At 37.8% G+C, this 17085-nt stretch overlaps 1 protein-coding gene across 4 annotated transcripts in view; it reads left to right on the forward strand.

Moving 5' to 3' along the window:
* Nucleotides 1-17085, forward strand: part of ERICH1 (glutamate rich 1) — a 91970-nt gene that overhangs the window by 18384 nt on the left and 56501 nt on the right. For all 4 annotated transcript variants that reach the window (XM_077782393.1, XM_077782394.1, XM_021551273.3 and 1 more), the window contains exon 3: nt 9829-9963. In XM_077782393.1, the coding sequence (XP_077638519.1) occupies nt 9829-9963 (135 nt within the window). The remainder of the gene's footprint in view (nt 1-9828; nt 9964-17085) is intronic.

Genomic DNA, 17085 nt, shown 5'->3' on the forward strand with positions numbered 1-17085 from the left:
ACCTTTGTTAGGGCCAGATCTACTTGCAACAGGAATTAATATAATTAAAAATGTTTCTTGTGAGGTCTGCAGTTCTGTGATTTCTTTACTTTTTTTGTTGATATTTTAAAACCTCAGTAATTATTTCTAATAGCTTTGTAGTATATATTCAAAAGCTACATGCCTGCTTCTAAATAGGGATTTGCTAGTTGTAGAATTGACTTTTTCACAGAAACACAGAATGGGTCAGGTTGGAAGGGACCATAGTGAGTCATCTGGTCCAACCTCCCTGCTCAAGCAGGGTCATCCTAGAGCACATGGCACAGGATTTCACATCATCTCTGGGCAATCTGTTCCAGTTCTCAGTCACCCACACAGTAAAGAAGTTCTTCCTCATGTTCAGGTGGAACTTCCTGTGCATCAATTTTTGTCCACTGCCTATTGTCCTATTGCTTGTAAATGTTCTCTTGACACCCCACGCTTTAGATACTTACACACATTGATGAGGTCCCCTATCAGTCATCTGCTCTTGAGGCTGAACAGGCTCAGCTCCCTCAGCCTTTCCTAGTTTGAGGAAATTACCTCCTTAGTCTCTGACCTTTTTCTTGGTCAGAATTATAACTACTTTTTATAAGATTTGGAATTTACTGATCAGTATTTAGCATCTTCCTAATAAAAATGAAAATTTCAGAGTTGCTGAAGAAGGATAATTGCATTCAAGTTAAATATATGTCAGTATAAATCATGCTGTGCCACTTTTGATTTTTGCTTTTTCTGTAATTGTGAAAAAGGAATTTGAAATGCAGAGAGCCTAGCCAGAGTTTTGGATCTTGTGGAGATAACTAAAACTTTCATTCTCCTTCATTTATTTAACTAAGAAATAGTGAGGAATGTTACTTAGCTATTGCTAGTAATAGGTCCTAGTTTTCTAAAAAAGCTGGAATCCATGTTATGCTATATAAATGGACAAAATACAATTTACTGTTTATTTATTAAATAAAAATGTGAATGTCTTATCAAATGCGACCTATCCCAGCACTGTTACCTATGATGAATTCATGTCAAAATTCAGTATAGCTGTGTGATTATTTTGTGTTCTCCCTATTTGTTTCACTGAAGTTATTGATGCTGACAGTGTACTGCATTTAAATCATCCCTAGGACACCAGACCTGTGTCCTTTTTCATACAAATCCTGTCTTCCTGCAGCCATTTTACTTTAGAAAACTTAAGCTAGTGACAGAAATGCCTAGAAGACAAAACTTGTCTAAAAAATATGCATGAACTGCCCTGCCTTTTAGTTGATCAAACTGATTAAGTGCTTATAGTTGAGAAATTAAATTCTAGCAGTACTTAATGCAATAAACAAATTTAGAGACTTGTTAAACAATTCAGGTTTGCTTTAGTTAATTACTTTGAAAAGCTGTCTATTGTGAATAAGCTAAATAGGAATGGAGATTATAATTATTATACAATAAAGTGTTGTCACACACTCTTATAGTGTTTTTTCTCAAGGGTTTAAAAATCCTCTCATTGCATGGTATATTACAGTGTTATTATGCTGTAAAAATGGGACAGATGTATCCAGGAGTAGAGTATTTGACTGAAGATACCAGCCCCTGATGGCTGTGGTAAAAATGGTCTCCAGCCAGTATAGCTATGTGCTTTAGAGGAATGTAGAAATCTGGGGTTTAGGGGAGAAGGGAAAAAAATTCCAAAACTCAGCCTAAAAAGCCCAACCAATCCAAATCCCACAAACAAAGAAAAAGCCCCTTCTGTCTGTTCAGGCTGAGTGGGCTGCATGTATAATATTTGTAACTTCTGATTGTGACGGAAACAGTTCTCTTCTTGCCTTCTGTTCCTATAGCAATGTTTTTCTGTGTTTTGGAGGGGTTGTTTGCTGCTGATTGACAGATTCCTTTATTTCCCAGTGTTCTTATTTTTATATGTTAACTCCTTCTCCTCTTCTATATACTCACTGCAAACAGCTTAACTGTCCTAGGGAGAGCTGCTGGCCTCTGTGAGCTACTAACCGAGCTCCATTAGTAGCTCATCTAATTGTGTGTGGCAGTTGCCTATGTAGAGGAGAAAATGCCAGCTTTAGTTCTAATGTTAAGAAGCTCTAAACCTAAACTGGTCAACTGCAGGAAAACAAATTATCTTGGTAAAGGAAATGGAAAAATGGCTTGTTTAACAACTTGATAAAATAGCTTTGTTTCACCTAGAGATGGCTGATAGGACTGAACTGAATAGAACTGCAGCATAATAACTGTGTGTTAGCATTCCTGCTCTCCACCTTGACTCCTTGTTTGAAATCATTTTCAATGGATTGGTGACAAAATGGGTTGTGTGGGACACCACTCCTGCTCCAGTTTACACTGGGGAGTTTATCACTTAAACGGCTATTGTCAAAATCATAGTTATTCTGAGTCAAATCCCATATTTTCTGCTGTTGCACAAGCTTACTTTCTACTTGTGTTTCCTATCAAATCTACTTTCTAGCAATTTGAAAAGTGGAAATGTTTATAATGTGAGCTTGGTACTGAACTATTCCTGAGCAAATACTTTTCTATAATATTTTGTGCTTTGCACTGCTTTTTATACAAATGAGAAGGGATTGTTACCAATAACTTCCAGTTTGGTATAGAAAATGTGAGTTTAGAAGGGCAAAAGCTTTAAAACCATGAATTGGTATGCTTTTACTCTTATGAGCAAATCTATTTATTTTCTGCTCTTTTTTCAGGTATGTTCTAGTAATGACATAATCACTTAATCGGTGAGGATAATTAAATAATTGCAGCTTAGGCATGGCCTTTTAGATTAATTGTTGTTGAATTTATTTTTTTTTTAAGGATTGATTAACAGGGGTATATTTGGCTTTTGAGAAGCATGTTGAACAAAGATGATCTGCAGCAGGAGAAGTAATTGAGCTGGGTACTAGCATAACATTAATATAGCTTTATGTTCCTGTTTATACAGCTAGAAATCTTAGACATCTAATCAAAATATTACATAAACTCATATACCAGGTATATGGGACACATATACCATTTATCTGTATAATTTGTTTCATCATTACCTCCTATATTCAACTTTCAGAAAACAGCAAAATTTTAATTCCACCATCTGCTTGTAGTCAGATTCATGTCTGAAAAGTGTTCTGTTTCTTCTTTTCCTCAATAAGGGGTTTTTGCGTGCTTCAGTCTCACTTTATTTTATGCTTAATTTTCATTACTTTTTCCAAGGAAATGTAGATTATTTTAATGGTTTGTAGATAAAAAGTAAAAATGTCTTCCCTAGATCATGAGTGAGAAAGAGTAAGAAGGATTTGTACTTAATCAGTTTTTTCTGTGTGACAAAAAATGTCTGCCACTCCTAATGTAGTGAAACAGAGTTGTAATGGTAAGTTCTGTCTCCAATAAAATGAGCTATGATAGAGCCTTTCTATGTGTCTAAAAAATAAACTAATTCTAACAATTAGTGTACATATGGGAGGTAGTGAGGGAAATAAATGTGAGCTTGCTTGTTTCTTGTTTTTTATTAATTTCTCATCCCAGTTTTGGGCCTTGTAAAATGTCTCTATAGACCTCAGTTTCCTTTTGAAGTTTTTGATTTTCAACAAGCTGAAGGAAAACACCATGATGAGGAAGTACTTCTGAGGATTTTCTCATTTAATTTTCTTCTTTCAGTGCTCTAGTCTATTATCATCTGTAATCTACACTTTCTCTTTTCAATGAAATGAAGAACTTCTGGGAATGTGAAGTGTCAGAAGGAAGTAGTTCTGAACTAGCTTGAGTTTCACCGCGCTGCCAGGCACAAGTGGTATACACCCTAAGAACTGGGAGCAGTCATCTGTAATATGGCTAGAACTCTAAAAAATAATACCCTGGGAATTAAGTGAAAACATGCTTTGCTTGACTGTCAAAGGATGGTGGACTTGGTTTTGTGTAAACATAACTGAATAAAGTATCAGAAATTAAGGTAAATCAAAAAATTCAGTACTGCTGTCTGCACAATGTTGTGACCACCAGTATTATAGAAAAGAGGATTGGAATAAGTGTATTGTACTGCTTCCCCACAATGTTGTCCAACAGTTGCAGCTTAAGGATTCTCTGGGCCAGAGGACAGCATGTATCTCTTTAATTAAAAGACTTTTTTGTTTTATCACTTTATTGTTTTAAATGTATGTAATGTGCAATTTAGACTTTGACGTTTTATTTGGTAAAGAGGGGAATTTGTCCTTCCATAAAGAATAGCAGACATCTTCAGAATTATAAAATTTCACAACTCTGAATTTTGCAGAAGAAAAAAGGCATTTTCAGCATTCTGTTACATGTATTGGTGCTAATAAAATCTATGACAGTAATAACAGTATATTTGACATAACTGGATATCCGAAAGTCATTTAGAAAACTTTTTTTTGTGTGTGTTTAGAAAAATATGGAGAATATTTGGAAGGAGTATATATCTCATCTTCTGCCAAGATGTGGCATGAGTGACTGCCCTTGTTTATTCCAATAAAGTAAGGATAATGAAGTAGAGTCTACAGTGATTAGTAGCATCTGTTCATTTTTTTTTTGTTTTCCACCCAGTGTGACTTCTCAAGTATAGAGGGAGATAATACTGTTGAAAACTGTGGTCAAGCAGTAGGAATTCCACCGTCCAAGGAAAAGGACCATAATTTCCAATTGTGCAGAAGACTAAAAGCGTCTGTCTGTGTGTAAAACACTCTAGTGTGTGTGAGACTGGAAGACAAGGCTGTGCTAAGTCAGCCTGGGAACCGAGGTTGTTTGTACATAATGTAGCACCTCATGTTCCTGAGATTACTTTATTGTATCTTATAGACTGAAATAGTTTGGTGTCCAGGAACTTGGATATTGTCTGAACAAAAAGGAGTATACATTGAGGAATGGATGGGTATTTAGGTTCGCTGGATTTGTTCATGCTATTGAAGGACATTTTGATGTGTTCACATTGATCAACAGGAGAAGTATTTATTTTTTCAGTACCACAGTTCAGGAGGACACTCAAAGTGTGTACAGATAGTCACTGATAGCACATTTGGTACACTTCAGTTTATGAAGGTTTTTGAAGGAGACGAGTCTTGCCCAGGATTTGTGTCCTGTTGTTATAGATGCTTGTCTTGCTAGTCAATGAAGGGGAAAGATATTGTGTACAGATAACAAGGTGTGTGCATTCCTTGGGAATTGTCAGAGTTTTGGGCTTGTAGTCTCACTTGTGTGCAATAAAAATGAGGAATAGCTATAACAGGGTCATAGTCTATCTTACATACTAAGTAAAATCTTACTTTAATACAAAATTTTTAAGGGAAATAACAAACCTCATTCAAGCCTTATTTTTGCCCTGGTCATATCTACTGTAACACTGCACAGAAAATGCCTACTACCAATAGTGACTTTTGTAGAGAGTATGACACTGAACTACTCAGACCTTGTATTTGATTCAGCATCAATTCCTCATTTCCTATGTAGGCAGATTCAGGAATGGTACTCTCAAATTTAATACTCCTGCTAAAAAGAAAACCATCAGCTGCTCCCCTGTCCATCTCCACTGGGGGACAAAAGGCACAGATCATTGGTGAAGATAAGAACAGTTTACTGGAAATAGCAGTGAGATAAGAAAACAAACAGTAACAGCAACAATGCTAATAACAATGTACAAAGAGAGGGTGGTTGACATGACAGATGTTCACCCCATCTCAGGACACTGAAAAACAATGGCAAACAACAGCTCTTCTGCGTGACAGGAATTCCCTGTGACAGGAAAGGAGCACCTGTCTTGGAAGCAAGAGTCTCTTTTCCCCAGCCCTTGGAAGTGGCCTAAGATGGTACTGAGTAAGGTTGGTGTTTTGGCTATGTCCTCTGGGCACAGCACAGGGCAGCCCAGAGCTCCTGGATCAGGTACTCGGGTGCAGTCAGCCTATCCAGCAGCTTGTGACTACAGGCATGTGCCACTGCACCTGACTGCTGTAAAAAGTAATTAATTGTCCTGGCCAGAACTAGGACACTGTGCTTTTCTATAAAGACCTATTTTTGAGGATGAACTCTTTCCATCTGTTTGGAAAAGTATGATAACTGTGTGTTTCCAAGGCGTAATTTTGTGGAAAAGATCACAATCTTGGTAAGATTTGGCTAACTTACAGTTGTTTGGTGGGGAGGGGGAGCTGCAGGATTTTCTAGCTTGACTTGGGTCCTCTGTCTGCTCTTATGAATTCTGCCCTGTGGGAACTTAACTTGGGTGAATTATCAAAGCTTTCTGAGTTGCAGAGAAGCCCTTCACAGGTAAGACAAAGTTTTTGTCTTGACTGAAAAACTCTACAGGGTCCTGGGGTCCAGTCACTGGTAGTGGGACTTCTGTGAGGGGAGGCTGTGGATGCCCTGTGCTGGACACAGCCAGTTCCAGCCCACCCACTGCAGGGCACAACTGAGCCCACAGCTGAGGCAGGGTCACCCTAGGGGACACTTCAAGAAATGAGAAAGCAATCCCAAGACAGGAAGGAACTAAAAGGAGTGGCAACAGTGGGAACCTGAGGGTCAGAGGAGGAGAAGGTACTCTGTTGTTGAGTAAATGTTCCTGAAGGACAGCAGCCCATGGAAAACCCCAGTGGGGGAAAAGGAACAAAAGAGACTTAAAACATTACCCCCATCTCCTTGTACTGCTCTGTCTCTCTGAAGGAACTGGGTATAACCTGCAGTGAGAGGAAATAGAGGTGAAGTTGGGAGTGAAAAGAGCCAGTGAAGAAAGATTCTTGTAGCTGTGATGTCCTTGCTGTTGATCCATAAGCTCTCTTAGTCCTGTTCGCCCCACTGTAAGCCACCCCACCCTCAGCATGCTGAGGGGAGAGTCAGTGAGTATCTGGCTGGGTGTTGGGCTGTTAGCCAGGGCCAGCCCAGCACAGAACCTCGAAGTGATTTAGTCTCTGTCCAGGGTTTAGTCTTAGAGCAAGCAAAGGACCAAGACTGTATGAATGTATGCTCTAGCTGTGTCTGTGTCTGAGGTGTGCCTAAGCATGCTTTGTGTTCAGGCAGTCTGGAAACTCTGCTAGTGCTACGTGCCACCATTCTGAGCTACGACTAGGGGATAGTTTAAAGGTGCTGAAAAATAAACTTAATAACATACAGTGGCTACCTGAGATGACTGACTGACTGGGCAGTTGACAATTCTGTATGGCCTGAAGCTTTACCTTCAGCTCCTTCTAAAAAGATCTGATACTAGTTTGTAGTAAGATAGTAAGAGATAACACAGCTGGCCAAGGAACTGACATGCTTGGAGACGTAATGTTGGTAATGGCATGGTGTAGATGCTTTTCCCTACTCTGTGCACAAACCACCATACTGAGTTATGTGGTAGGGATCTCTGTGTGGGGACCATGAGTAGAAGACAGATAATTTCAAAATATTTATTCTGTAGTCTTGGTTTGCCTTAAAGAAAAATGTTTACTCTTTTTGGGGCATTGTAAATGACCTTTAGTTGTTGGACCCTTTTTTTTCCCATAAAATAAAGCTTCAGAAATGGGATTAATTACTTTTAACTAGTAAAAGGGGAACATTCTTTAATATCTCTAATATCTGTTTACTTTTGTTTCTCAAAAACCAGTCTTTAGCTTGGTCACAGTTTCATAAGCTCAGCCATTTTCTTTGCAGCAGTGTTTGACTTTATTTGACCAATCCATCTCTTCTTGACCCAAGGGGACTCTGGCCCCAAGCTGCAAAAATCCAGATGTACATATGGTGACAGTTTGGTTTGACACATTTGCACAAGATTAGCAAAGACTAATTATTGATTTATGATCTTGCAAGCTTCTTAAATGCAGCTGGTATAAATAAATATGTAATTTGGAGATTCCCATTTAAAGAGGTAAAATAAAAAATATAGTCTTGAGTCATTATTTGTTTCCATAGAAGGATTTGTAACTGTTCTTCCATGTAGGTTTGTGTGTTACAGATGGTTCCTCAAATTCTGTTATGTGTAACTATTTTGTCTGGGAGGTTATTATCTCAGTGTAGTTACTGCTTATATGATTATAAGATTTGAATTTTTCTAGGCTGCTGTAAATGAAATTAAGTTTTTCCTGATCATCTTTTGTTTTACAAAACCTAAAGAAAAAAGGAAAAAAAAGGGAAACTTGAAATCCTTCAGAAGGGAATAACTTAAACATTTATACATACTTATAATTTTAAACTGTCACTAATTAGCACTTCATCATAAATAAACCTGGATGGGGGAGAAAAAAAGTCAATGCAAGTACTGCCAGTTCATGTAGATTTGATCATCTGGAAAGGATCTGCTGAAGAGTTATCCCATGTTAATTTTTAATGGATTTTTCTAAAGCGCGTAGTTGCTCTTCCTCTATTATTTATCTCTTTCGCTTATTATCCCTCTAAGTAAGTATTACCACTACTGGAAACTTTCTGGCTCATTCAAGAAAAAGATTATATAATTCTAATGTGTTTTCAAAATGGATTTATTCCCTCATGATGAAAACAATAGTGGTGTTTTCAGAAGTACTTTGAATGTTCAGAAATGTACTTTCTTTTCGAAGTAGGGTGTCTGAGAAATGTCGGTGCATAGTTAAATTCCATATTAGAAATACAGAAGTTATTCTCATTAGGGATCTCTCAGATACAACCTCATTTTAAATATTTAGGAACTAGTCCAACCGTAGTTGCACATAGCTGCACCTCAATGATCATCTGGGATCTTCAATAAGTTTGTGGTGTAAGGAGGTTTATTGTGTCCACCTGCCAGAAATGTTTTTATTGTATAGCATTTTAGCAGCTCGCTCTGTGTTTTAAAGGGACACATAGAAGGGAAGGCTAGTGCTGTGTCTGTGGTGACTTGTGGCGCTGGCTGGCTGTTAAAAACCCTAACAAAACAACAAGCACAACCAAAAAAGCCCAACAATCCAAAATTAAATAAACTTCACACTGAGCCATTTAAAACTACATTGCAGCATCTGGAGACACCCTGAAATCCTGGCCCTCTGGAAGGGCTTTTTCCTTACTGTGGTTGATCTCTGTTGTCACTACTCTGCGCAGAAATGCTGTCTGACTTCATGTGAATGGAGCAGAGATGTGTCTGTCACTTCTTGTCTGGTGAACAAATGAGGTTTCTACTGCTGCTCTTGCTGGTACTTTTAAATACCATTCAAAGGGGAAAGAAATCATACAAAAACAGACTGCTACAATCAACACAAATAGTTTCCTGTGCAATTAAATAGTCGGAAAGCTGTCCCTTGGCACTTCCCCTCCTGTCCTAGAAAGAAGTAGAACAGGATGAGGAGATGAGTCCTCTGGGGCAGGAACTGCTGAGGCTTAGTCAGGTGTGACTTTCAAACTTCCCGTTATCTTTGCACCCTTCAGAGAAGTATAGCTGTGACTAAACAGTGTGCAAATGGGCAAACCACTGTTTTGTGATTCTTTTTCTGTTGCTTCTGTCACTTCCTAGTAAGCTTGTATCCATCCATCCATCTGTCTTTTGTGAAGTGGTTCTTAGAGAAAGTCTGCTCATGCTGAATGGGGAAAAAAATATTTAGTCTCTCTTAAAAATACCACTGAAAGTAGAAGCTTCTTTTCAAGATAGGGGAGAAGATTTGCCTGATACAATAGGAAAAAAAATGCTTCTGTTGTAAATAACTAACCCATGGAGTATTTGTTTCTCTATAGATGCTATGAAATTTGATACAGTTCTGCTAGTCTTAGGATAACAGTTCCACAGCTGACCCTCTGTAAGGATTTTCGAGATCACTTATTGCTATAGTTGGGAAAACAATTGAGAAAATCTGTAGTGAGACTAATATTGAACCAAATACTTTGTAATTTCTTTTGTAGATAATGATGATACAGTTACGTCTCCAAGAAGAGTTTACACAGTGGATCTTCCTCCAGAGGGTTATGTTGCAGTTACTCCAGATGCTCTTAGTAAAGCAGTTTCTGAAGCCTCTGGCAGTAGTGCTGACTCAACAGGTAAGTTTGCATGGTTGTTACTGTGATTAGTTTTTCAGAAGGGAGACTTCTTAGCAGCTCTTATCAAGTAGATTCAGACTGCAACAATAAAGTATTTAAACTTTTGCTGCCAGTGGGTGTCACTGTTTTGCAACATAAGCAAAATGAGGATGTACTTCCCTATGGGTTCATTTCCATCGTTTGGGGTTTCTAGACTAGATTCAGCATTTGGTGATAGCCATGCAGTGCCATAGATCTTACTGAAGTTACATAGAACCTGACTGAGGACAAAGTGTTTAGCTCCTCCCACACAAGTGGCATGTATATTCATATTATGCCTGCTCACAGTCATATTATTTTTAAGGATAAATGTTAGATAAAACTGGTTTACTATATCTACCTTTGATGTTCTGAGGAATTGGGTAAAGGCTTAACAACCTGTCAAATTTGCATCTCTCAAAACAGTTATTCATAATTTGGTTGGTAGGGGGATGTATCAATCCTTTAATGTTGAAAGGATTTCTGATGAGAAACTGTGACCATATAACTTCAGAAATAATACTTGATGTTGTCAAAGGATACAAGAGAAAAAGCAGAAAATCTGTAAAGTGGATTCTAAGTTGACCTCAGTTAAATACATGGTTTTCTGAATAACATTGCCAGAACTCAGTTGATTCTGTCTGTCTTTAGAAAGAAGTTCTAAGCTTAGACAAGATGAATTAATTTAGTTTTTTCAATTGATGTGTTCCTGTGAATGTATGTTTGTCCAGAATTGTGTATCACTCTCATTGGCCACTAGGGATGTTCTATAGCCAAGAAGATACCCAGATAAGGCAGCTGAAGTAAAACACTACAGTATCAATTTCAGCCTGGAAATTGCTTTTAGTGGAAGGAAAACCTGAGACATAACTTGCAGATACAGAAAGGCAAATTCTGCTTGTCTTTGCACATAATACCTACAGGGGTGAATTATGAGCTTGGAAATTTGGTATACAGTTTGTTCTGAGCTCCAGTCCGAATCTGAACGCAAGTAAAACTACCAAAATAGCTCAAGGGACTGAAGCAAAATACAAGGTGACTGAGAGCACATGAAGAATGTTCTTCCTTGGTGTGCAGTGGTTTAAAGACTATTTTTGAATGACAAAGAAGTAACTTTATCAGAGTAACATAAGAGTAGATCTTGATAGGTTTTGGATTATGAATGGGAAGATATTCTAATTTAGAACTTCTGGGTTGTGCTCTTCTCTGCTACATAGGATTCATGTTTGGAATCCAGAAGCTGTTTCTAGGTTAAGGGTAACCTTGTTTAGTTGCAGAGCTGTCTTTGGACAGTTCACTGGGTTTCTCTTTCCCAGCATGTCAGATTCAAGCTGCTTATTCTTGAAGCATCTTTTCTCTCTTTCCATGCCATATAATTTCTGTTTATTATTCCATGTACTTTCCTTTTGGATATTAAAGGAATGCTTCTTCCTCTTCTGTGTTTTGCTGATAAGACTAAATGAAGTCTCATAATACTTTGTAGGTAAATTCAGTTTTATTCAGGGACTTAAGCTGCTTTTAAATGAAACACTAGCATACATACTGAACTGCTGCAACTGAGATAGATCCTTAAGGCATTAGCATGGAACTTTTGTGGCAAATTTACTTAGCTGCTGTTTAAAATCTGTGAATAAATCAGATTATGTGTGGTACATATTAGATGTTGCAGTGATACAGTATTATACATAATTAGATGTTAGATACCTTACAAAGCAGTTAAGCAGAACAGAATTTAGGATTGAGTTATATTGTCTCTTTTTAGAATTATATAAATACCTTCCTGGTTTTACAGTGGATAAAGTATTGAACAATGGCCTCATTGGCTCATTGTTTAGATTTGATATTTTCCTTTAGTATTTCAAAACAAATGTACTCAACCATGATAGAAGTAAGTAGAGTTCTGGTGTTGCTTAGTGATAGTATTAACTGTTGGATGGAGAATGCTCTTAGTTGATCCCAGTTTCACTGTTCAGGAGGAGTAAGTTTTGGGTTTCAGCTACTTTTTAAATAGTTTACAAAGGATCTGGAATTCTGTGAGACTTGAGACTTACTTTTGGATTGGTTTGTTATTTGGCTTTGCACTTTGTCTTAGAATCAAGAAAAAACAAATTTGAAGTGAAGGTTTTTAATCTCTTGCTCCTTCTTCAAGGTAGGTTTGATGTTATACTATAGATGTTATTTTAACGGGTATTGGCCTAATTATTTTTTTTAAATCTTCTTATAGGGAAATTTTTGTTATATTCCCTTTTTTACTTGCTCTAGTGTTTCACAACCCTTTAATAATAGATCTTTCTTGCTCCAGCTTAGACCCTTATTTGTTTTGTCTAAACAAGGATTGCACAATTGGAGATCTGTGTTAAGTGTGCAAGGGTGAGGGGACGTGGTTCACTTTACTTGTGTGCGTCATTTAAGCATACACATAAAATCTATTGAAGAATGAAGTCTGTGATTTCAGGCAGTGCTCATAAAATATTAAAGGAACATCTTAAGCACCCACAGTATGGATTACTTAGTGTGCTCACCTAGGTTTAGTTGTGTATCCCAAATTTAGATCTATTTTGAACGGATAAAGGAAAGCTCTAATGAGAACCTTCGACACCAAAGGAAAAAAAGAGTGCATGCATTACTATATATATGAATATTCTATATGTATAAAATAAATTTGTTATGATTAGAATTGTCCCAGGTATTCCCAAAGGACCAGCTGCATAAAGTGAAGTTGAGATTTGGTGTATGCATTGTTTTAATCCTGATACTATCTATATGATATATTTTGTATGGCAACAGGTCATCTTCCACTGTGGTTCCATCTTTCCTAAGAATGTAAGCAGATTGCTTTTGTATTGGGTAAGAAAAGGTTCCTGTGTTATCCTTTTCTAGCCCAGAACTAAAGGGAATTAATGATGTAAAAATTCAACAAAAAAAAAATCTGACTCAAAAATTAACTTAATTGTTTATCAAATTTTCATTCTTGTCTCATGAAAATAATATGACTCTATTTTAGGATTATAATTTTTCAGTTATGCATCACTGTGATTTGCTGTGTCCTCTCAATAAATTAAGGAAACGAAATATGACTATCTGAATTAATATAGCAAGATCATCAAGAGGAATAGATGTGCCATGGCTAACAGTTCTTTTTGGTAAATTACTGTGTGTAAGACAGAAATATTCAGTCACTAAAATAAGGATTTCAACATCAGCTGTTTTTGAGAAATGGTTTAAAAGTTGAAGTTAATTAAAATTACAAAATAAAATAATTTCTTGTCAGCTCTAAAATATGTTTGGATTTTTCCATCATTATTGTTGTTTAAACTTCTAGTTCCACTAAGGTTGATGTTGTCAGCATGAAATTAATGATGTCCAGAATAGCTTCTGAACAAAAGGGAGAAGAAAATTCAGGTAGTCTCTTACATGTCTGTAGCATCTTGATTCACTTAAAGGCAGCCATTTTGGGAAGACTTAATGGTGCTTAAGCGTATGTTTGTTTTTAAGAGATGCTGTTATGAATCATGTGCTGTCTACTTCCATTCTTGTTAGGTGGTTGGGAATGTGATACTTCACAGAAGCACACCAAGAGAGCAATGTGTTTCAAGCAGCTAAGGTCAGCAGCAAACCTTTTTCACTGATAGGTAGCACCAGTTGTGAAACTCCAATATTATGAATTGTTTTGTAGCCTTCAAACCAGAGGAATCATTAGACCATTTAACTTAATCTTCTGTACATGTTAGAGAGGTGTTACCCCATGTTGAGCTGAGCAGTTTGCATTTAGAAGAAACCAAACCAAACAAAAAGAAAGCTGTTCACATTTCCAAGATGTCACAGAGGCTGCACTGCTTTCTAGTGCACATTTCCAAGATGTCACAGAGGCTCCACAGCTTTCTAGTGCTAACAGTTAATTGGCCTCACTCTACTGAATTAAAAAAAAAAAATAAATTGAAAATTGCTTTTTCTGCCTTCCTCCATTAAAATGAAGGGCCTCTATTAACCAGTATTTTCTTCCCACAAAGCAGCACAGTAATCAAGTCACTATCCATGTTTTTGATTAAACAGGTTTACTTGTGCATTGCTGTAAAATATTTACTTCAATCCTCAGGTCACATTTGTAGATCTTTTAGGTATTATCCTTTTCACAGCATCTTTTTAAGAATATAAACTTAACTACTGCATGTAGTATTTGTGTTGTTCACCCTCAAAGAAGCTAATACTGTATCAATGTTTTAGATATGTTTTCAAATTAATCAGAGGGTGTGACAGTAGACAAAAGTTACAAGAAACAGTTAATTTAAAAAGTCTCCTGCTTTAATTCCATATCAGTTCATTCATATATGTAATTATCTCAGTGATGCTACAATAAATACTGTTTGTGTAAATCAAAATGTTTAAGAGTACTCAATGTTACTTATTTCAAATAAAAGAGTTCAGGAAAGAACTCAACATGAAATAAACTCAACTTGTCTTGGAAACAGAGGAGTTTAAGAACACTTAAAATTGCTTTTCTGAAGCTTATATCTGAGATAAAAAGCTATGAAAGAACCTCCTGCAAATCAGATTGTCTTATAGTGCCTTCTGTCAGCTGCTCCTGCATTGACTGTCCAGAGTCTTGAGGCAACTTCTGTGAGGATATCCAAGGCTTTAACAAGACTAATTGAGGGAATTGTAGTAGTTTCAGAGTAAGGCTTCTGCATTTGCAAACTAAAAATAATAAAATTCTTTCCAGTTTTGTTCTTTTTTTAATATAATAACAAGTCTACTAAAGTATTCTTATGAATAAAAATCCTATTTAATTCATTACTTCATTAAGTATGCCGGAATAATGAAAGATGCTACAGTACAGCACTTAGTATAATAGCCAGTGTTTTGCTACACAGGTGAACCAAATCATATTTCAAATCATAACATAAATAAGGGAATGGGATTGATATACAAATGTGTATATTGATTTTTACAACTTGCTGAAAAAAAGTTTTACTGGTTCTGCTTTCAGCTACTTTTATAACTCTTACTTTGAGATTTGCTTCTCTTTCCTTCTCTTGCTAGATTTGTTAGCATGGGTGTTTGCTTTTCCAGTAAGGGTGGAACGGACTTGCAGATTGAAAACTTACTGTGAAAGAGTTATTACTTTAAAAAGTTTGTTTCAATAATTCAGCAAGGAAGGATTATATGGTATTTGGCTCTTTTGTATTTCTAATAGTTAGGCTAAGTATTTTTAATTTTTATTATTTAAATTTTATTTTAATTCCCCTAGTTAATTTTGGGTGTTCTGGTTTTAATTCTCTTCCAGTTTGGATGTCACTGTTTAGTATTAAAACAATATATATTTGAATGTGTCATGGTTTGACACTGGCACAATGCCAGTGCCCCCATGAAAATGTGATCCCTCCCTTGAATGCTGTGAAGTGGAATCTAGAACAGAGCAAAGCAGGCCCAAGCTTAATAACAGGGAAAAAAACTTTATTAAGCTACTACTACAAAAGGAAAAAAAGAAAGGAAAAAAAGGGGAAAAAAAACCCACACAAAGATCAAATGAAAACCTTGCAAAGCATTCCTCCCCCCACCACCCAACTCCAACAAACCACAGTGAGACACAATCTGGACCCCAATCAGGTTTCCACCCTCCAAACAACCGATACTCAGTCCATCGAGGGAACAGAGTCTTTCCTGTGCCACAGACCCCCCAAGAAACACAGCTCCACATCCTGTGCTTCCATGTCACACATGGCACCGCCCGGAGAAGTTTGCCATGGTGACCCCTCTCCTTTCCATGCACAGTGTTCTCACCACCAATGCATGGATGGACAGACTGCTTTTAGGATTTTTCCTTTCAAGGATGCCCTGCCAAGAGGGGAGAAAACAACAGTTCAGTTTTTCATTGTTTGGGACCACAGTTGCCCCTATTTTCCCCTGGGGCCGAGGACTCAAGAACAGAGATCTTCTTCTCTTCTCTTTCCTTTCCAGGACCGGGGGCACCACCACAAACCCCCTAACCTTTTCTCCATTCACTCCACTTTTGTCTTTTCCCAGCTGAAGCAGGTCTCTTGACTCACTGGCATCCTCCCAAAACACAGTCTCTTTTGGAGGAGAAGATTGGTTCAGGTTGTGGCTAACACAGAAAAGTCCAGCCAAAAGCCACTCCTTGTCCCCCTCCCATCCAGAATTCCTCCTTCTAACATCCCAGGGTCCAAGGTGTCCCTCTTCCTCTCTTTCAAACAGAGGAGGGGAAGGAAAAAATTCACAAGCTTTCATTTCTCAAGGAAGGGTTAAAAGTCCAAACTCCTAGGGATGGCTTGATGTCCGGACATCCAGCAACTCCCACACAACTGGGCACCTTGGAGCTCCCCCTGCTCCTCCTTCCTCGTGGTGGAATTGCTGACAGAACTGCCGATGTCTCTTTCTCTCTCCCTCTCAGGAGAGAAACTCTGGGGCGGGGAATGGAGACATCCGAGATTTCTTCCACCCTTCCATCTGCAGGGGCCAGCCCAGTTCCAGTCCTTCCACCACCCTTGGGCCTACCTTCATAAGGCCATGGGCCTTCCCCTCCCCACCCAGCTCGTTGCTGGGCAGGGGAGGCTGCACTGCAGCTGACCGGAACCAAAGAGAGCGAGTTCCCCTGGGAATTCTGCTTTTAACCCCTCTGTGTTCTCAGAGGCGTGTCCACCTTCAATTGGTCAATATCCAAATTGACCTCTTCCTTCCGGAAAAAATTCTCTTTCCGTGTCAAACCACGACAGAATGACAAAAATATATGTGATAACATTCTGTAGTTTAACTTTGTCTTTGCAGAAATCAATGTATTGCTCCCAGTTTGTGAATGGCAGATTTTTCTGAGCCATCAACAGCTACAGGAATTCTCATGTGGATGTCATCATCAGAAAGCAAACTGTAGTAACAATGACAGCTCTCTAGAGGTTGTTACTGTGACCTTTTCAAAATGTTGTGGTGTTTAGAGATTAATCAATAGCTTGGAAGGAGAGATGCCTGTGAGGTTAAGGAACTTTCTTCTTCAGCTTAAGTGCACTGGACATTTTGGAATCAGTTACAGTGAAAGATGTCACAAACAAACAAAGATTTAGGACAGCTATAGCTGAAGAATTCTGTACTTAG

This window comes from Lonchura striata, chromosome 3 (assembly GCF_046129695.1).
Source record: "Lonchura striata isolate bLonStr1 chromosome 3, bLonStr1.mat, whole genome shotgun sequence".
NCBI lineage: Eukaryota > Metazoa > Chordata > Aves > Passeriformes > Estrildidae > Lonchura > Lonchura striata.